At 61.8% G+C, this 17531-nt stretch overlaps 3 protein-coding genes across 4 annotated transcripts; 1 reads left to right on the top strand and 2 right to left on the bottom strand.

Annotated features, from left to right (window-relative positions):
* Window positions 1-398: 398 nt before the first annotated feature.
* CAPS (calcyphosine) lies at window positions 399-1278 on the bottom strand. 2 transcript variants are annotated; one of them, XM_007460562.1, is made up of 4 exons: window positions 1169-1278; window positions 924-1101; window positions 575-781; window positions 399-504 (listed from the first exon to the last, which is right to left on the bottom strand). In XM_007460562.1, the coding sequence occupies exons 1-4, from the start codon at window positions 1249-1251 to the stop codon at window positions 403-405; spliced, it is 570 nt and encodes a 189-aa protein (XP_007460624.1). In that variant the 5' UTR covers window positions 1252-1278; the 3' UTR covers window positions 399-402. The 2 variants fall into 2 exon arrangements, with proteins under 2 accessions (XP_007460624.1, XP_007460625.1); XM_007460563.1 differs by having other exon boundaries at window positions 403-504; window positions 656-781; window positions 1169-1251.
* Window positions 1279-4464: 3186 nt separating this feature from the next.
* On the bottom strand, window positions 4465-6150 carry VMAC (vimentin type intermediate filament associated coiled-coil protein). The gene is made up of 2 exons (XM_007460561.1): window positions 5960-6150; window positions 4465-4783 (listed from the first exon to the last, which is right to left on the bottom strand). The coding sequence occupies exons 1-2, from the start codon at window positions 6148-6150 to the stop codon at window positions 4465-4467; spliced, it is 510 nt and encodes a 169-aa protein (XP_007460623.1).
* A 1124-nt stretch (window positions 6151-7274) lies between these two features.
* Window positions 7275-13476, top strand: NDUFA11 (NADH:ubiquinone oxidoreductase subunit A11). The gene is made up of 4 exons (XM_007460560.1): window positions 7275-7439; window positions 11533-11625; window positions 11737-11859; window positions 13290-13476. Exons 1-4 carry the CDS (start codon window positions 7343-7345, stop codon window positions 13400-13402), a joined length of 426 nt encoding a protein of 141 aa, XP_007460622.1. The 5' UTR covers window positions 7275-7342; the 3' UTR covers window positions 13403-13476.
* Window positions 13477-17531: the final 4055 nt, after the last annotated feature.

The following is a 17531-nucleotide window of genomic DNA, read 5'->3' as shown; positions in this document are numbered from 1 at the left end:
GCAGAGCCTTGCTTCACAGAAGAGCAGTTTGCTTCCCCACCCGGGCGCTGCCTGGCTTCCTGGGGGAGTCACGAGGGAGGGGTGAGGGTGCTGACAGGGTTCACTTGAGCAGAGCCAGGAGGAGACCTGGGGTCGGCATGGCGTGAGCATGGAGGGTCCCACTCCCTGGGCTCCTGAACCAGTGACCCATCGTTGGAACCTTTGTCCCACTGACACCTGGTGGCCAAGCCGTGTCCCTGGAGACCTGGTCCAGCCGGTTCTGCGGCCTCAATCTTCCCACAGTCCCCTCCATCCCCCACCCCGGGGCTGCTCAGCTCAAAGCCCAGGTGAGAGGGGCCCTGGCCTAGGGGTGCTGGGTGGGGCCCTATGCTGCATGGTGCCAGCCGAGTGGGTGTGCACCGCTCACAGCCGCCAGGCGCTGGTCATCATGGCCACAAACTCCTCATCCGTGTCCACAGAGGCGCTCACGCCACTGTAGTAGTCCTGGAACTCGGCCAGCGTGACCTGGGGGCAGACAGGCTGTCAGGGGGGACCGCAGGCGTGGGCAGAGGGGGTGGGGTACCCGCGCACCCACCTGCCCGTCCTTCTCGGAGGAGTCAAAGTTGGCCAGGAAGCGGCGGAGCACCTCCTCCTCCGTCCACTCCCCGCTCCGCACCCTGGGGTGGGCGCGGCCGCTGTACACCCCCCGGAGGTCATCCACAGTCACCACGCCGTCCCCGCTGCGGTCCAGCTTGGCGAATGCGGCTGTGATGACTGCCTCCCGGACCTGGGACATGGGGGGCTGGGGGGGAGGTGGTGACTGGAGGGGCGGAGCTCGGGAGGTCCCCCGAGTCCCCACACCGATGTGGATAAGCCCACAAGGACTTGGCACCCCCGTATGACAGGGTGGAGGGACTCGCACGCGGTCGAGCGCCCAGCCTCACCCGCAGTGCCCGCAGGAACTCCTCCAGGTCCAGCGTCCCACTGCCGTCACGGTCCCAGCGCCTGCACACGCCCTGCGCCTCGGCCGTGTCCAGCACCAGCCCCAGCTCAGCCAGGCCCCGCTGGAGCTCCCCTGCATCCAGGGACCGGCTCCTGTCCCGGTCCATGTGGCGGAAAAACCTGGGGGGCAGGGGGCGTGTTTGGAAAGTGATCCGGGGGGTTGGGGAGGTGTGAGGGGACAGCTCACCTGGCCAGACCCTGGATGCCCGAAGCCCCTCGGGACAGGCACTGGGCCCGGAGCTTCTCCATGGTGGCGTCCACAGCATCCATGATGGGTCAGGGCTCCCTGGGCTGCTGGACGGGAGAGAGATCTGGAGGGGCTCCCGCTCGGCAAGCAGGCTACAGGCCGGGTGTCCCCGCTCACTCACCTGGCCTTCGTCTGTCCTGGAGTCCGGGTAGCCGCTCCGCCTGCCTCCTGCCTGCTCTGCCCAGCGTTGGCAGTGTGTCCTGCCGGGCCGGGCTGTTGCCAAGGGACGGTACCCTGGAGACTGGGAGGGGCCCCAGCTGTAACTCTCTAGGCACCAGAGCCTCATGGCCCTCAGCACGGCCCTGTGGGGGCATATGGCGGGCCGAGAGGCACAGGGCAGTGCTGTTGCTGCCGCCGCTGTCCACCTGCTGTCCTGCTCGCTTATTCCCAGCCCTGCAGTGCCCAGGTCCTGGGATAAAGCCAGGCCCAGGTGGTGGGGGGCGGGGGGAGAGGGGGTCACTTCCTAACCACAAGGAGGAAGGGTGGGCCACAGCCCTGTGGGGACCAGTGTCCTGGATGGAGGGAGGCAAGGCCCAATTCCTGTGTGACCTGGAGCAGGTCCCCTCTCCTCTCTGGGCTTCACCAGCCACCAGCCCCTTTTCACAGGGCTGCAGCCAAAGCTGCTGAGGGATCCAACTTTAAAGGACTCGAGGTGACCCAGGCCCCTGTCCAGCAGGTGGTGCTCACAGCTGGGTCCTACAGACATCACCGTTGACTTGGACAAAGCAATTCCTGGTAGTTGCTTAGGGCCAGTCAATATGGGTCACCTGGTGGTTGGTTTCCAGGTCTCAAACATCACTTGGTGGGCTGGCTCATTCATGACAAGCTGCTGAGCCAGGGGCTTCAGTACCGGCCAGAGAAGCGACCCTGACCCCTGACATCCGTAATCCAAGAGGAACCGAGGCCGCCATCACTGAATGCCTTCTGTCGAGACTTTGGACATCTTGCCAACCGAGAGCGTTACACCAACAGTCAGGATTGAAAATGATAATGGATTTCCCAGGACTTAAAACGTGGGCCCCCGTTTGGGGACGCCACCACCCGCAGAGACCCAGGGATCATCAGAAGCTTTGCAAAGCTTGCAGTTGCACACAGCACAGTGGTATTGTCGAAAGTTGCTGCCACAGTCAGAAGCCAAGCCGTGGATCACAAGCCACCCGGCGCTGCGATTCAAGCTACAGCTGATTGCCGCACCATCAGTTTTATGAGAAACTGCAGTGGCAGTCTGCTGCAGAGATTCTTGTGGCTTGCTGCAGTCCAAAATTCTTTACGTAGGCAAAGAAATACTCCATTGTGTATTTTTATGAGGGTTACAAATGTCGGATTTTTTTTTTTTTTTATAGAAAAATGTAGAATGTAACCACAACTATTGTAGCTCTGTTTGGGCATCTCCACATTTTTAAGAGAATCAGAATTTCAACAATAAAAAATTGGAAGTGGCCAGGGCCCTTCCGACCCAGAGGCCCTTTTCACTTTACCTCTCTTGAGCCTTGCTTTGCACAGCTGTAAAATGGGGTGATGCCTGTGTGCATAGTTGTCTGAGGAGTTGAGACACAACCGTGTGTGTGGAGTGCCTGGCACAAGCTCCCGGGGCTGTAACTTGTGTCTCCCCACCCAGCGGGGCCCCACCCTGGACCAGGAGCAGCACAGCAGCCCCCCTCCAGCTCCCCCACCAGGAAGAAAGGAGGAAGGACCAATGCCATGAAATCATTTGGTTTATTCTTGAGCTCCGACAGGTGCCAGCCTGCCTTCGCCTCGTACAAACAGCACCCCCCAACCCCTGTTCGTCCAAAGGAGAAAACCGGGTGCCACACAGGGGGTCACTGTGAGACGCCAGGTGGTCCCATCCTGAGGGCTGAGGGTGGACGCTGAGCCTTCCGGGCTGGAAGGGGCTGTGCCCCGCCATGGTTCCTGGTATGACCATTCCCTGAGTCAGGAGGCGGGAGAAAGCTACCATGGTACCAGGCCAGGCACTTGGGCTGGGCAGAGAAGGGCACAGAGTTCCCTGTTTGGATTTAAAAAAAAAAAAAAACACCCCGAATATCTTGGGCCAAGAAGGGCAGCATAGAAATAAGGAGTGAAAAAATAGCTTCTCTAAGGAATATAAAAAGGAGCCAGGTGCTGCTACAAAAGCTACACTGGCCGGGGTGCCTCATGGGATGTGCTGGGGTCCCTGGCTCTCTTCAGGGTCCATAGACCCATCCTGTGCCTACCGGGGTCCCAGGGTGTGCCTGCCACTGGTGACAAACAGAGAACAAAAACCCTGCCCTCGTAGAGCTTCCACTCTGATGGTAAGAAGTTACATAAAGAAAATAAAATGCAGTGGGGGTGGAGTGGAGAAGAATGACTTCCAATCAGGTGGTCAGGGAAGGCCTCTGGGAGGAAGTGACGTTTGAGCAAAGACCTGAGTGACAAGGAGCTAGTCCTGTGACAGCTGGGGGAAGAGCATTCTAGGCAGAGGGAACAGCCAGTGTAAAGACCCTGAGGCAGGACGCTATCAAGAAAAGTTTATGGGATGCCCGAGTTTGCCTGGGCAGCAAAGCCTGGCTGCAGACATCTCAGCACATCACACACGCACACTCTTCCCTGGGTTGAGGGAAGGATAGAATTCGGGGGAAAAACTCTAGGATTAAAACTTCGTCTTCATATAACCAATGCAAAATGGCCTGAGGGTTGAGGCTCACAATTCTGGACTGAGATGAGAATAAGAAAAAGCTTTAGGATGGGGAACGCTTCGGGAGGAACAAAAATCAGGGCAAGGGGAAAAGAGGGAGAGAAACTCGAATCATCCGCCTCCACCAGAAAAAGAGAGGTCTCAAACTCAGATGCTTCAGGGGCCAGACATCTGACCCTAAGAGACATGTGGAGCCTGAAACTCACACTCGCTGAAGAGGGTGCCCTGGACTCAGATCCAGGCAGGCACCGCCCAGTCTGAAGCTAGAAATCCAGATTTTTGTGTGTCAGCACTGTCAGTTCTCCAACAAGGGTGATTGACTGATTCAAAGTTTTCTTTTTAAAAAAACAGAAACTTTTCTCCGGGTTCAACATCTGCACTTGTTCCTGCAGGCCGCCCATTTGAAACCTATGACTCTTTAAGAGGTTCTGACGTTTGGACAGGATTATGGCTCTGCCGCGGGGTCCTCTCTGGGGTACTGGTGACCCCCAAGGACACCCACAGCAGTGGAAAAAGTCCCCGTAGGGGTCCTCTTTCTCCATTCTGGAATCTACTCTGGGACTCACACAGTGGTCCCAAACACAGCAGGCTGGAGGTGGTCCCTGTCCTCTTCCTCCCCAGTACTGTTGGCAAGGTGTGAACTGGGCCCACCAGGGAGTGGGTGACTGGGGTCACTGGCCGGCAGGGGCCCCAGGCGCTCAGCCTCAGCCAGGGTGGCCATCAGCCCTGCCAGGGGTGGCCGGCGGCGGCAGATGTCCTGCAGCAGTTCAGCCCGGGGCTGCAGCTGCCTGATGAGCTTGTCCCTCTGGCACACGGCAGCCTGCAGACTCTGGACAGTAGCCTCGGAGGTCAGCAGCTGCTCCTGGAGAGCGGCAATCTCACTGGCAGGAAGGCAACACGGGGCAGTTATGGCACGGGGGAGCCAGAGGTTTTCTTCCCCTGCTCCCGACCTCCATCCCTGTCAGGATAAAGCCCCCCTATTACGGACTGAATGTCTTGTGTCCCTCCCTCCCCGAATTCATATATTGAATCCCTACGCCACAATGTGACAGTACTTGGAGATGGGGCCTTGAGAGGTAAGTTTAGATGAGGTCATGAGGGTTTCCTCATAAGAAGAGACACACCAGAGAGCTTGCTCTCTCTCTGTGCCACGTGAGGACACAGTGAGAAGATGACCATCTGCAAGCCAGGAAGAGGACCCTCACAAGGAACTGAATCTGTCAGTACCTTGATCTTGGATTTCCCAGCCTCCAGAACTGTGAGAAATGATTTGATGTTGTTTAAGCCACCCAGTCTGTGGTACTCTTTAACGGCAACCTCAGCAGACTAACACACTCCCTCATCCATCCCCGTAGCTCTTCCTGCAGTTCCCATGTCCCCTACATCTTTTCCTATTTGTTGTTCAGCTTAGATGGCTCCCCCTCCAGGAAGCCTTCCTTCTGGGCCCCCTCAGAGCCGTGTGGCCCTCCATCACACACACCCAATCACCCCATATTGGAACTGCCTAACAATGTGTCTGCTTGAGGGCAGGGCTGCATAGGTCTAACTGATGTGCCTTAATACCCAGCACAGTGCCTGGCCCATAGTAGATGCTCAGTAAAGATGAAGTAATGAGTCCAACCAGCTCTGGATATTTTCCCACCCGGTCCTCGGCACCACCTTCCTCCCTGGGCACTTGTCTCATCCCTTTCAACCCTCAGCTAGAGGGACTCTTCAAAACTGCTGATATCATCCCATCCTCCCCTCCTCGAGAACCTGCCATGGCTCCGGTACCTACATCAGGCGGCTGGTGGTCCCTGCACCACTCAGGACCAGCCGATTTTGCCTAGTGGTAAAATGGACCCTGTTTAAGTTAGATACCCACACTTGTATGACATCTCTCAACTTTACATAGTGAAAACTAAGTCAAGTATTTTGGTGTTTGTTTTTCCAATCCCACCAGTAGTCCGGCTGCACGTGAATGCACACGATTTCCCCTGCCGGTCCTCCTTTCCAGTCTCGGCTCTGCCTCCGCCCACCTCCTCCGACAAGTCCATGTGGCCGGCCCCGAGCCTCACCGGTCCTTGGCGCGGCCCAGCTCGTCTAGGGCGGCGCGCAGCTGCTGGTCGTGGCGGGCCAGGCGCTCGGCCTGGGTGCGCACCGTGCGCTCGGCCGCGTCCAGCCGCGCCTCCAGCTCCGCCGCGCGCCGGTGTACCGCAGCCAGGTGTGCGTTCGCCTCGCGGATCTGCAGGGGCGGCGGCGCTGACATGGCCCCTGCCGCGGTCCAGGCCCGGCCACGCCCACGGGCGGCCCGGAACCGGCCCTGGCCGCGCCCACGGGGCCACGCCCCCAGCGGTCCGTTCAGGGCTTCGGCGTGATTGGCCGCAATCACTGCTAGGCTCCGCCCCCAGGGCTGGGTCTCGCCCTCCTCAAACCCGAACACCCTCGCTGATTCCGGCAACTCGAAACTCCACCCCTGAGCCGGGCCTAACTCCAAGATTGGCCAAGGTCTTAACAAACCACGCCCCCAGGTTGGCCTTGTCCTCTGGTGGCGCCCCAGTTCGGGCTCTGGCAGCAGGATTGGTCATGCCCTCGAGACAGGACCCCGCCCCCCTCCCCTACTTAGAAGCTAACGCCGGGTTGGTCAGGCCCACAAGCCTGACCACGGCCCTGGAACCAGCTACGCTTCTCTCACGGGCCGCGTTCCTGCGCCCTAGGCAATTGTACAGCTCCGGATTGGTCAAGTGCCCTTCAGGTTATGTTTGGGCTCTGGCCTCGCCCCAAGCCTAGAGCATTCTTCATCCCGCCCAGGGGTTGGACTAGCCACAAACTGGGAACAGACCACATCGTGCTAAGAATCCGAGCACTGGGATTGGACACTTTCGCGTTAAGCCCCTGAACCTGACCACGCCCCCAAATAGTCGCACGCTGTTCAGACTCTGGCTTAAGACTGGCCACTGGGCGTAACCAAGCCTCCCCACAGATTCGGGCGCTGGGAGTGGCCACATCCCGCCACGTCCCGCCCCATAATGACGTCTCTCTCCTATCAAGTGGAGTACGGCCCCGCGGTCTCGTCTGTGCCTGTGGATAGGCCTAGTACCTTTGATAGTCCCGCCCCTAGTTAGGCCCCACCTCCGGGAGTCGAACCACTCCCGACCCAGGACCTTCTGAACTGAACTAGCGACATCTGCCTTCACTGATCCTGGTCGGCCTCAGTTTCCCCCTCCAGAAATCGGCCAGGGCTGCACGCGCTCTTCCTTTACGCCAGTCCCGATTGCAAGCGCTTGAGCGCGACCCGTGTCCACGTCCGCGGCGCTCAATAAAGTTGCTCGCTTGTTGCCGTCCCGCCCGTAAGAGAGGCTGAGCGCGCCGCCCAGCAAGTCTCGCGAGAGTCAGCGGCGTCCGCCCTTGGGCGCTGGGAGCCGGGGCGTCTTGCGGTGCGGAGCACGGGGTGGTTCGTCATGGCTAAGACGCTTCTTCACCAGTACTGGGACATCCCCGAAGGTACCGAGTGCCACCACAAGGCCTACGCCACCACCAGTATCGGTGGTGCCACTGGTGAGCGCCGGTCGGGTCCCCAAGGCGGAGGGCGCAGGGAGGCCGTGGGGTCACTGGGGGCTGTCCGAGGGCGTCCTGGAGGGGCTGCGGATCTCGCGGGGTGGCAGTGGTCATCGTCGGGGTGTCTGGGGCGGCCTTGGGACGCTGGGGGGCTCTCGTACAAGATAGACTTTGTGGGGGTGTCGGACTAACTCACAGGGCGCAGAGAGGTCATAGGGTCACTGGGAGCAGTCCGAGGGGGTCCCATGGGGGCTGGGAATCTCGCGGAGTGGTACGTGACCATCGTCGGGGTGTCTGAGCCGGCCGTGGGGACCGCTGGTGTGAGATAGACGTTGTGGGGGGATGGGTGTGGCAGGGTTGGAGGGCCCTGGGAGGTCGTGGTACATATGACAAGCTGGTCACTGGGGTCGTCAAAATCCCTGGGTGCTGGCATTTTGAGGTTATTGTTGAAACGCTCACCGGGCTCTGGGAAAGTGATGGAGTGGGAAGTGGTGGAGTGGGACGGGGCCATTATCGGTGTCAGAGAAGCTGGAGGGTTCTGAGACTTTCCAACTGGGTGTCTTTGAGATAATTTGGGAGGATCGTGGGTTATTATTGAGGTGTCTGAAGGCAGAAGTTTGAGAAGGTTCTGGAGTGGGATGAGGTCTTTGTAGGATCTAGGAGAACTGGGTAGTCAGAGACATCTGAAACTTTTATTGGGGGCTATCAGAGGGGTCTTAGGGGCGCTGCGGAGATGATAAATGAAGTGAGTCAGCAGCTACCATAAGGGTAGCCTTGGGGAACCATAAGGGGAATCTCAGGGGACGCACAGCCCTAGCAGTCCTCTGCAGGGGAGACCCTGGAGTCTCGCCTCTTCTAGTCGCCTTCCCAATCTCAGTCTGAGACATAGGTATGATGGGTTTGGGGGCCACCTCTGTATCTCCAGCTCCTGCAACAGGGCCTGGCAGAATTTGAGTCTGCACTGGGAGGCTTTGCATTAGGACCTAGTCAGTGCTACCATTTTCTGCATATTTAATAACGGGTACCATTATCATCTTCATTTCTCAGAGGCGGAAACTGAAGGTTAGAGAGGTGGATGAACTGCCCCGGCGTCTTTGGGAGCCGGGCTGCAAATCCCGGTCTGCTCCTGGGGGTGACTGGGGCAAGGAATGCACCTCCAGGGTCCTCCTGAAGGGTCTTCAGGAAGGCTGAAGAGGGAGTCCCAGGGGATGGGTTTTGTAGCATCTGCTTGAACAGAGCCTGGAGGGGGCTTGTTGGAGGGTGTTTGAGGGTGTGTGGGTGGAAACCTTTAACGGAGGCACTATGTCGGGTGGTCGTGGAGAGACTCAGTTTTGGGGGTGGTCACTGGCTTCCAGGAGCCCTGCAGGGGGCCCAGAGGTCTTCAAGGGCGTTGCTGTGTGCGTGTGTCACTCACTCTGTCCGCCCGCATTTTCTCACTGACCTACTCCACTCAACACTCAGGACCTGATTAAACGTGCTCCTGGATCCTCCCTCACCTCCCCGCTCCTCCATCCCTGCCGCCCCTCAGCCCTCCACCCAGGAAACTCGTTTCACACTTGGCTTCCCTGGGATGGTGAGCCCCTGTAGGGCAGGGAGCCAGGCCCTAGCCCAGCCCAGCGCCCTGTGGGAACACAATAACTGAAGGAACAAATGAGTGAGGGAAGGAAGGAAGGAAGGCAGGGCAGTAACTAGGAATGAACGAATGAGTGACTTCGTGAGTGAATGAATGACTTTGTGAATGAATGAGAGAAGGAAGGCCCGCAGTAACTAGGATGAATGAATGAGTGACTTGTGAATGAATGAATGAGTGAGGGAAGGTACACAATAAATGAGTGAATGAATGTATGTGGGCCCACAGTTACAGACTGTGAATGAATGAACGTGCACCGTGTCAAGACGGTCACTTCAGGAGGCTAGGAGCAGGCAGAGGGCCTGGGGAGGGGCCTTTTGAGGGGGTGATGGGAGCCTGTGGAAGGGCCGAGTCAGTAGAGACTCTCGAGTGCTGGGGAGGGTGGCTGCAGCGTCTGAGGAGTTACGTGGGCTCCCGGGGGCGCGGGTGGCTGCAGCGTCTGAGGAGTTAAGTGGGCTCCCGGGGGCGCAGGCTGGCACATCACCTACTGAAGGATTGCTGGGGGGAGGGGGCCAGTCCTTCACCCTGGGATAGTCCAGCACCTTCCAGGTCATCCGCTCCCAGGTAAAGGGCTTCTGAGGGGTCTTGGGATTGTGGGGCACTCTGTGTCCCACGTGGCCTGTGAACTGGGCCTCCCTCAGGCAGGACCGCAGGCAAATGGGGGTGGGGTCAATCAGGTGCTCCCGCCAGGACTCACTGCCTGACTGGGTTTGGGGACCGTCACTGAATCTTGTCAGTGGTTCTTCGGCAGAGGGTCATAACTCCTGGTTCCTGGCCCAGCTCTGGAGATCGTGCCTCCCCAGGTCCCAGGCAGGATGGGGAACTCCCCCTCTGATTCAGCCTCTTTACTAGGTGGGGTTTGGGGGTGGGGACGTGTGAGAGAATGACTGAAGAAGGGGGTTTGTTGGGCCAGGGCGGGCTGTGCAGGCTTGGGGGAACCCCAGACTCTGGTCCCCTCCCCCCTTCCCAGCCTTCAGCCACTCTGAGGGGAGCAGGGACGCTAGGGTTCATCATGGGATCAGGAGGGATTTGATCTGGGGAGTCCCCGGGTGGGCGCCTTGCGTGAGGGAGCCTTCTGTGTGTGCTCTTTTCCTGTTGTCTCTGGGACTCAGTTTCCCTGTCTGGGAAGTGGGGTGGCCGTCTTGGCCCTCTTAGGGGCTGCTCTCAAGGTTATCCCCGCTGTGCAGTGTGAAAAGTTCCCCACAGCTCTTGTGAGCTGAACCCCAGCCAGGGCTTGGGGGGGAACACTGCTCAGCCAGGAAGGTCACGTGAGGGCTGCACGCAAGCTGTGAGGTCTCCAGAAGCTGCAGGCTTGGAGACCTGGCGGGGCCCACATCCCTGGGGCATCGGTGAAGGTGGCGCTTGGCGTTTGGGTCATACCCTTCTGGCTTCCAGGCTACTCTGCTGGGTGGCATCAGGCAAGTCGCTCTGCCTGCCTGAGGACACTCCCCGCCCCGTCCACAAAGCGACGGATCAGAGGGGACTGAGCCCATTGGGCCCTGAGGAGGGTGAATGGGGTGGTGGGTGCCCTTGCCGCCTGGCAGGTGGCAGTTGTGTTTTGTCTGGGGTGGGCTGGCCCCAGGAGGTCTGTGCTGGCGGCCTGCTCACCCTGGTGGTCTGTCGGGAGGGGAGGGGTGCATTGTCTGCCCCGAGCAGGGTCAGCTGGAGGGTGGGGAGCCCCGTGCTGGAGCCAGCCAGCTGGGCTTTGGCCTAACGTCCACTGAAGAGGGTCTGGCTGGGGAGGCTGCCCGAGGCTGCCCCAGCCTTACCCCAGACCCACACATGGCCCAGGTCAGCGTTGCCTCAGGATGCCCCAGGCTAGGACCTCGGGCCCGGCCACCCACCTGGCACTTGGCTCCAGGCGTGGCCCCCACCAGGGCCCCTCACACGTAAAAGCCAATGTCAGGGGCAGGGCAGCCGGGGCGGCGGCAGAGATGTAAGAGCTGACGAGAGTGGCGAGGCTGAGCCAGCCAGGGGCGAGGGACGGGCCCGGCGGTGGTGAGGAAGAGGCGTTGGTGGCCCCGGAGCGAGCCTCCGAGCCTCTGCTAAGGAACCCTGGGCCCTGCGGGTGAATGCAGCCTGTGACAGGAGTGGGGAGCTGGGCCAGGGTGCCGGCGCAGCCACCAAGGCCCCAGCCCATCCTTGCGGAGGCCGTGTGCTGGGCTGGTGCCCTGCGGGGGGCCAGCAAGGGCAAGGGGACGCAGGTGGCACTCTGCAGGCCTTGGTAGGGGGAGGCCTGGGGGCTGGAGGGGGCGGGTGAGAGCCCAGGCCTCGGAGCCGGGTTTGGGCCCCAGGTCATCGACTGTGGGACTGAAACAGCCCCTCCTGGGCCAAGCAGTGGCACCAGGAGCCACCTTGGTGGCTGCTGTGAGGATGAAGGGAGCCGTCACTGTGGGATGGGGAGGGGCCTGCCCCCAGCCAGGGCCCGGGTCTGACTCACCTCCCCGCCCTCTCTTCCCACAGGTCTCATCGCCTCCGCCTACAGTGTGGCGCTCCGGACCCCGGCCTCCTTTCTGGAGGGAGTGGCGAGGACAGGACGGTACACGTTTACCGCAGGTGAGCGAGCGAGACCGCCCGGCGCGTGGGCTTCTCCTTCGCGGGCACTCCCGGCGCTGGTCTGGGCCCCTGACTCAGACTCAGGGCCCGTCCCTCCCCCCGGCCCTACAGCTGCCATCGGTGCCATATTCGGCCTCACCTCCTGCGTCAGCGCCCAGGTCCGCGAGAAGCCTGACGACCCCCTCAACTACTTGCTCGGAGGCTGCGCCGGAGGCTTGACCCTGGGAGCGCGCAGTGAGTGAGCCCGCGCCCCTGGCCTCTGCCAGCCCTCCCCCCTCTCGCCTCCTGGGCCCGGGACCGGTGCGGGCAGCGGGCAGGAGGAACGCGCGTCCAGCTGCGGAGCCGGCCGTCGCCCTGAGAGCTCCCAGCACCTTTGAACCTCGGCCACCAGCTAGCGTAGCAGTGGTTTCAGCTGTTGCTGCTCAGGCAGCTACCCGCGCCCACCTCGCCACACCCTCTCGCCCTCCCGTGGCTGCCTGTGACACTTGGCATGGCCCCCGAGGCCCCGCGTGCGGACTGTTCCCGTCCCCTCCCTGCCCTCGCCGCCTCGCTTGCTCTGCTCCAGTCCCGTGGCCTCCTTGCTGTGCCCCCTGCACACCAGGCACGGTCCTGCCCCAGGGCCTCGGCATGGGCTGTGCCCTCTGCCTGAACACCCTTCCCCCAGATGTCAGCACGGCGGCCCCTCTCGCTGTTCCAACACCCCCACGTACGATCCAGGGTGTGTGATCCTGGCCCCCGCCCGCCCTCGCTTCGTATCTCTCTCCTGTCTGCCGCGTCTCTCTCCTCTATCTGCCGCGTCTTGTCAGAGAACACGAGGTCGCCACCTGTCTCCCCCGCCGGCCCCTGAGCACGCACGGAGCAGGTGGGGCTGGCCTTGGAGCTGCTGCCCCTCTCCCAGCACCCAGGGCCCTGCAGGGGAGCCGCTCTCACCATCCCCACTTTACAGATGCAGGGACTGAGGCTCCGCGGGGGGATGAGGTGGCCAGAGGGCACCCAGGAGGCAGGAGCCGATGCCTCCCTAGTGGGAGGCGGGCCGGGCCCCAGGCCAGCCTTGCACAGTGGAGCCGCCTGGACTAGGAAGCAGACGGCTCTTCTCGCCTGGGCGGGGCTGGGGTGCGCGGCGGGCAGAGGCCATACTCAGATAAACCGCCGGGCCCAGGGCCCAGCAGGCCGGGAGTGCTCCGTGGACGGTTCCAGCAGGGTGGAGAGGGAGGATGCTGAGGACGAAGGCCCGCGCCCTCCTGGCCTTCGCTTCGAGACCTTGGCTGGGGTCTGGGTTTGACCAGCGCCCCTGGGCCTGCAATGGGGGTGTGAGCCCCGCGCCCAGCAGGCAGACCCCCTTCCTGCGGCCGCTCTCAGGCCACAGGCGTCTTGTGTTCTCCGCTTCCCAGACCGCAGGGCAGGCTCAGCCAGGACACTAGCTGAGACCGACCGACACGCCATCCGTCCCCTCCCGCCCCCGGACCCAGCAGCCTGGACTGCTGCCTCCCTCCTCCCTGCCTCAGTTTCCGTGCCCATCTTCAAAGGCACGGGGCCTGGGGGCTCGTCCCGGCCACCCGAGCATGGAGTGGTGGCTGTCCTCTCGCGGTCACTGCCGGCACCCCGGGTGGGCATGGGTGAGCCGCCCGCGTGCGTGCCTGACGCCAGCCTCCCCGCTCTCACAGCCCACAGCTACGGGATTGGAGCTGCCGCCTGTGCGTACATGGGCATGACGGCCGCCCTGGTCAAGATGGGCCAGCTGGAGGGCTGGAAGGTGTTTGCAGAGCCCAAGGTGTGAGCCCTGCCGCCTCCTGGGACTTCGGGCAGGTTGAAATTCGTCTGAAAATAATAAATTCCGTGTATGTCTGTGTGAGTTTCCCCTGCTCCGTTGTTCTCTGGGGTGCAGCCCTGTCCGGGGAGGGCTGGGTGACAGGCCAGCGCTGGTGAGGGCCTCAGGGCGGATGCTAGAGGAGTGAGGAAGCGGCAGGAGATAAGGCATCTGGGTCTGTGCCTGACGGCCCGACGGCGCCAGCTGGGCCCCGGAGGAGGGAGCAGGCGTCGGGCAGGGGTCCGCGGGCCTCGGCCTGTTCTCTTGGCGGGCGGGAGCCCATGGGGGTGGGACTGGGCCCTGCTGCCCACAGCCCTTCCTGCGGCCCCCGCTGCAGGCTCCTCTCTGGGCCTCCCCCCAAAGCCAACAGCATGTGGAAAACACGCCCAGGCCCCATGCACGGCCCGTTTCCAAATTCCTGGGTGTTGGAGCGGAGAGCCCTGGACAGCCTGGCCCCGGAGCCTCGTCCCCGTCCGACAGGTGGGTGACAGGCCACCGGGAGCCCTCAGGGCAGGTGCCCACGGCAACAACGAGAAGAGGGACTCGAGGTCCTCGCCCGCTGCTGCCTGTCAGGCCTGGCGATTTAGGTGGCTCCAGAATGCTGGCACAGCCTGGCCCTGGGCTTTCTGCACAACTGGCTCAGTTCTTCCTGGAAGCCAGAAAGGAAGGCTCGGCATGTTCCAGCATACCTCGATGGGCCATTAATTAGGGCTCCCAGGGCCCCACCCTAGGGAGCAGGGTCGGATGAGGGTGGGATCGGGTCCTGGCAGGGGTCTGGGCGCTGCAGGTGGCCCAGGGGCGCCAGGAGCCGGCCAGGCTGGTCGCAGCCCTCACGCACCCCCTCCCTGGTGTGTGGCCCGTCCCTCCTTCCCCTTCCTCCTCTCTTGGGGGCCTGGACGTGGTTGAAAGCCAAGCTTGGAGCCTTGCTTTCCTCCTCTGTCCACCCCAGCTAATAACTCATCCGGGTGTTAAGCAGAGCACAGGGCCTCAGCCCCACGGCCATTGGCTGGGCTGGCCTCACCACTATTTCCTTATGCCCCCAGCCGCCATACAGCCATTCAGGTCCCTCCCAGCCCAGGCCCCTCAGCCTCCCCACCTGCCACACTGAGCCTCTCCACGCTGACACGGCCCCTCGTCCAGCATGCCCTCTAGGGAGTGGGCGCCAGTGTCCACGTGCGGCCTGGGACCGGCCACCGGCTCGGGGTCACGTCCGGGCCTAGCTACCCGAGCCTGGACTTGGGGGTCTTAGAGAGAGAGGGTGGAGATGCCCCACCGGCCCATGGACTGGGAGGGGAGGGCCCAAGAGGGCTCTGGGCTCCGAGACCTGCGTTCGAAACCCAACACTTGGTTCTTTCCTGGCTCTGTCTTCGGTTTCCCCGCCTGGGAAGTGGGGATGACCGGGTCCCTCCCTCAGAGATGTTCCCTGAAGAGGGAGAATAGCTACACCCCATGGAAGCGCCCTTTCCCTGCACTCTAGGCAGTGGCCGGCGTCCCCTGCTCCTGCACCAGCCTGGTCTGTCCCTGCGGTGGCTGGCAGGGGGCGGAGCCCACCATGCTCGGTGCCCCCCCCCAGGTCCCCAGCACTGTGGCCCTGCCACGACCGCGAGAAGTCAGGTTCCATCCCTGCTGCCTGCCTCTCCCTCCTTCCACGGCTTCCCGCCTGTCCCACCCCGCAGCAGCCCGGGCAGCAGGGGCGACAGGTTCGAGTTGGTGGCGGGTTGGTAGTGTGGCCCCGTCGTCACCGTAAATAGGGCCTGTGATCGTCATCGGGGCTGCCAAGGGCTGGAGCCGGGAGGACCTGTTCAAGGCCCCGCAGCTGGTCACTTCCCAGCCCCCGCACAGCAGTAGCTTCCAGAGCCAGATCTGCCCAGGGCCCCCCTCCACCCTACACCCTTCCTCAGCCCCTGCTCTCCTGAAGCCCAAACCCTGTGCCAGGTCCAAGGGCCCACGGAGCGGAGGAAGAGCTCATTCACAGCCAGCCAGCCCCAGCCCACTTCCGGGCCTCGGTTTCCCCTCTAGCTCAGGCCAGGGCTGTGCTGCCGCCCACCCAGCCCTTTGTGGGCTGGCGGCCAGCGTTGGAGCGGTGCCCCCAGCAACGGCCCAGGCCCCCCCAGAATGGGGCAGGAGGGAGCAGGTGCTCCCCGGGCTCCAGGCAGCCCCAGACCCGTCAGCCATTAACATGTACTAGGCTCTGAGGGGCCCGCATCATCGCCACACACAGGCCCCGGGGGCACGGCCCCTGTCCAGTGGATCCAGTTCCCCTGCTCCTCGACCTGGAACCCCACATCCTGCCACAGCAGCCCCGACGTGGGGCAGTGGAGGACCTTTCCAGAGACACTCATCCCCCGCCTCGACGAAGCCACCCCCAGCCCCAGACAGTCTGGACTAGCGAGGGGAGGGGGCGACAGGAGGGCTTCCTGGATGAGGCAGAGAAGGGAGGACCTGGGCATGAAGAGGTCTTTCCAGACGTGGACAGAGGGGAAGGGTATCCCAGGCAGAGGACAGAGCAAGATCAAAGGCCTGGGAGAGGGCACAGCAGGTGAGCGATACAGACCTGGGGTCAGTGGTGGGGCACTCCCTCACCGAGGACCCTAGCCCTGGGGACACTTGCCAGTGGGGACAAAGCTGCAAGGACTGACCCAGCCCTCCAGGCCGGGCGGGTCTCTGAGCTCTTTGCAAGCCGAGAAAATGTGAGCCATCCAAGTAAGAGAAAAGGAGAAAACCCTTCGAGCCCTTCCCGCCTGCCAGCAGGGCCCATTTGTCGATGGTGATGTTGCTGTCATTTTGTGGGCTTGTTGCATCCTGACAACAGCCCCGGGAGTGAGCTCTTGACATTAGTCCTGTTTTACAGATGAGGAAACTGAGGCCCCAAGAGGTGACATCACAGGGCCTGGCTCACAGCAGGCACTCGGTGTTAGTTCTTTATTTTATTTATTCTTTTGGCCGCACGGCACGGCATGCGGGATCTTAGTTCCCCGACCAGGGATCAAACCTGCGCCCCCTGCACTGGAAGTGCAGAGTCTTAACCACTGGACCGCCAGGGAAGTCCCCAATGTTAGTTCTTTTATTATTATAGCTATTGTTGGCAAAGAACATTATAGACTGTCTCTGGAAGACTTCCCGTGTGGTCGCCGTGGCAGGAACAAAAGCAGCCCAATGGGACAAGGGAGGTGTTTTTGCGGCCAAGTGATCTTAAAAGCAAAGTTATACCCTCACAAATTCCTGTAAAAAGTTACGTTGGACGTGGGCTGCAGGACACATGACGCTTTCAAGGAGGCCCCACAGGCCTGCCGTTTGCCCCTGCTGGACCTGGAGGCTGGTCCTCTGCCCTCTCACCCCTTTTCACACCCTTCTGCCTTCCGAGTCCATCCTGGGTCTGCCCACATCTCACTCCCTCCGCAGCTCGCACCCAGGTCCGGCCCTGCCTGGACCTGGGTACTCACCCCCATCCTGGTCTCCGGCTCCACCCTCGCCCCCAGTCTGTCCTCCCCACAATAGCCATTGGCAACGCCAGAGTCAGGTCATGTCCCCCCTCTGCCCACAGCCCTCCAGGGCTCCCACCTCCCTGGGGATAAAAGCCCAGGTCCTCCCTGCGGCCCACAAGGCCCTGCACGACCTGCCCCGTCCCCTCCCTGCCCTCCCCTCCTCCCTCTCTCCCCCTCGCTCACTCTGCTCCAGACACACGGGCCTCCTGGCTGTTCCTCCAACACGCCAGGCATGGTCTTGCCCCGGGGCCTTTGCACAGGCTGTGACCTCTGCCTGGACGTCTCTCCCTGCAGATGTCCCCTACAACTCGCCAACTCACCTCCTTCAGTTCTCAGTTCAAATGTCACCTCCTCATTGAAACCTCCCTGACACACCACTGAAATGGTGCCCCACCCAGCCCGCAGCGCCCCACACGCCGTTTACCCTCTTCTCTTTTTGTCCATCACACTTACCAGCTTCCAAATCCCCCATCATCCTCCTGTGTACTGTTTAGTGGAGCATGGGACATATCCTGGTTGTTATACCCTTGGGTCAGCACCCAGCCTGGGAACACAGCAGAGCTCTGTAAATACGTGGCCCAGCCCTGCTCTGGGCGGGGTCCCACTCACTTTAC

This window comes from Lipotes vexillifer, unplaced genomic scaffold, assembly GCF_000442215.2.
Source record: "Lipotes vexillifer unplaced genomic scaffold, Lipotes_vexillifer_v1.1 scaffold1011, whole genome shotgun sequence".
Lineage (NCBI taxonomy): Eukaryota > Metazoa > Chordata > Mammalia > Artiodactyla > Lipotidae > Lipotes > Lipotes vexillifer.
This window is presented reverse-complemented; position numbering and strand designations above follow the sequence as displayed.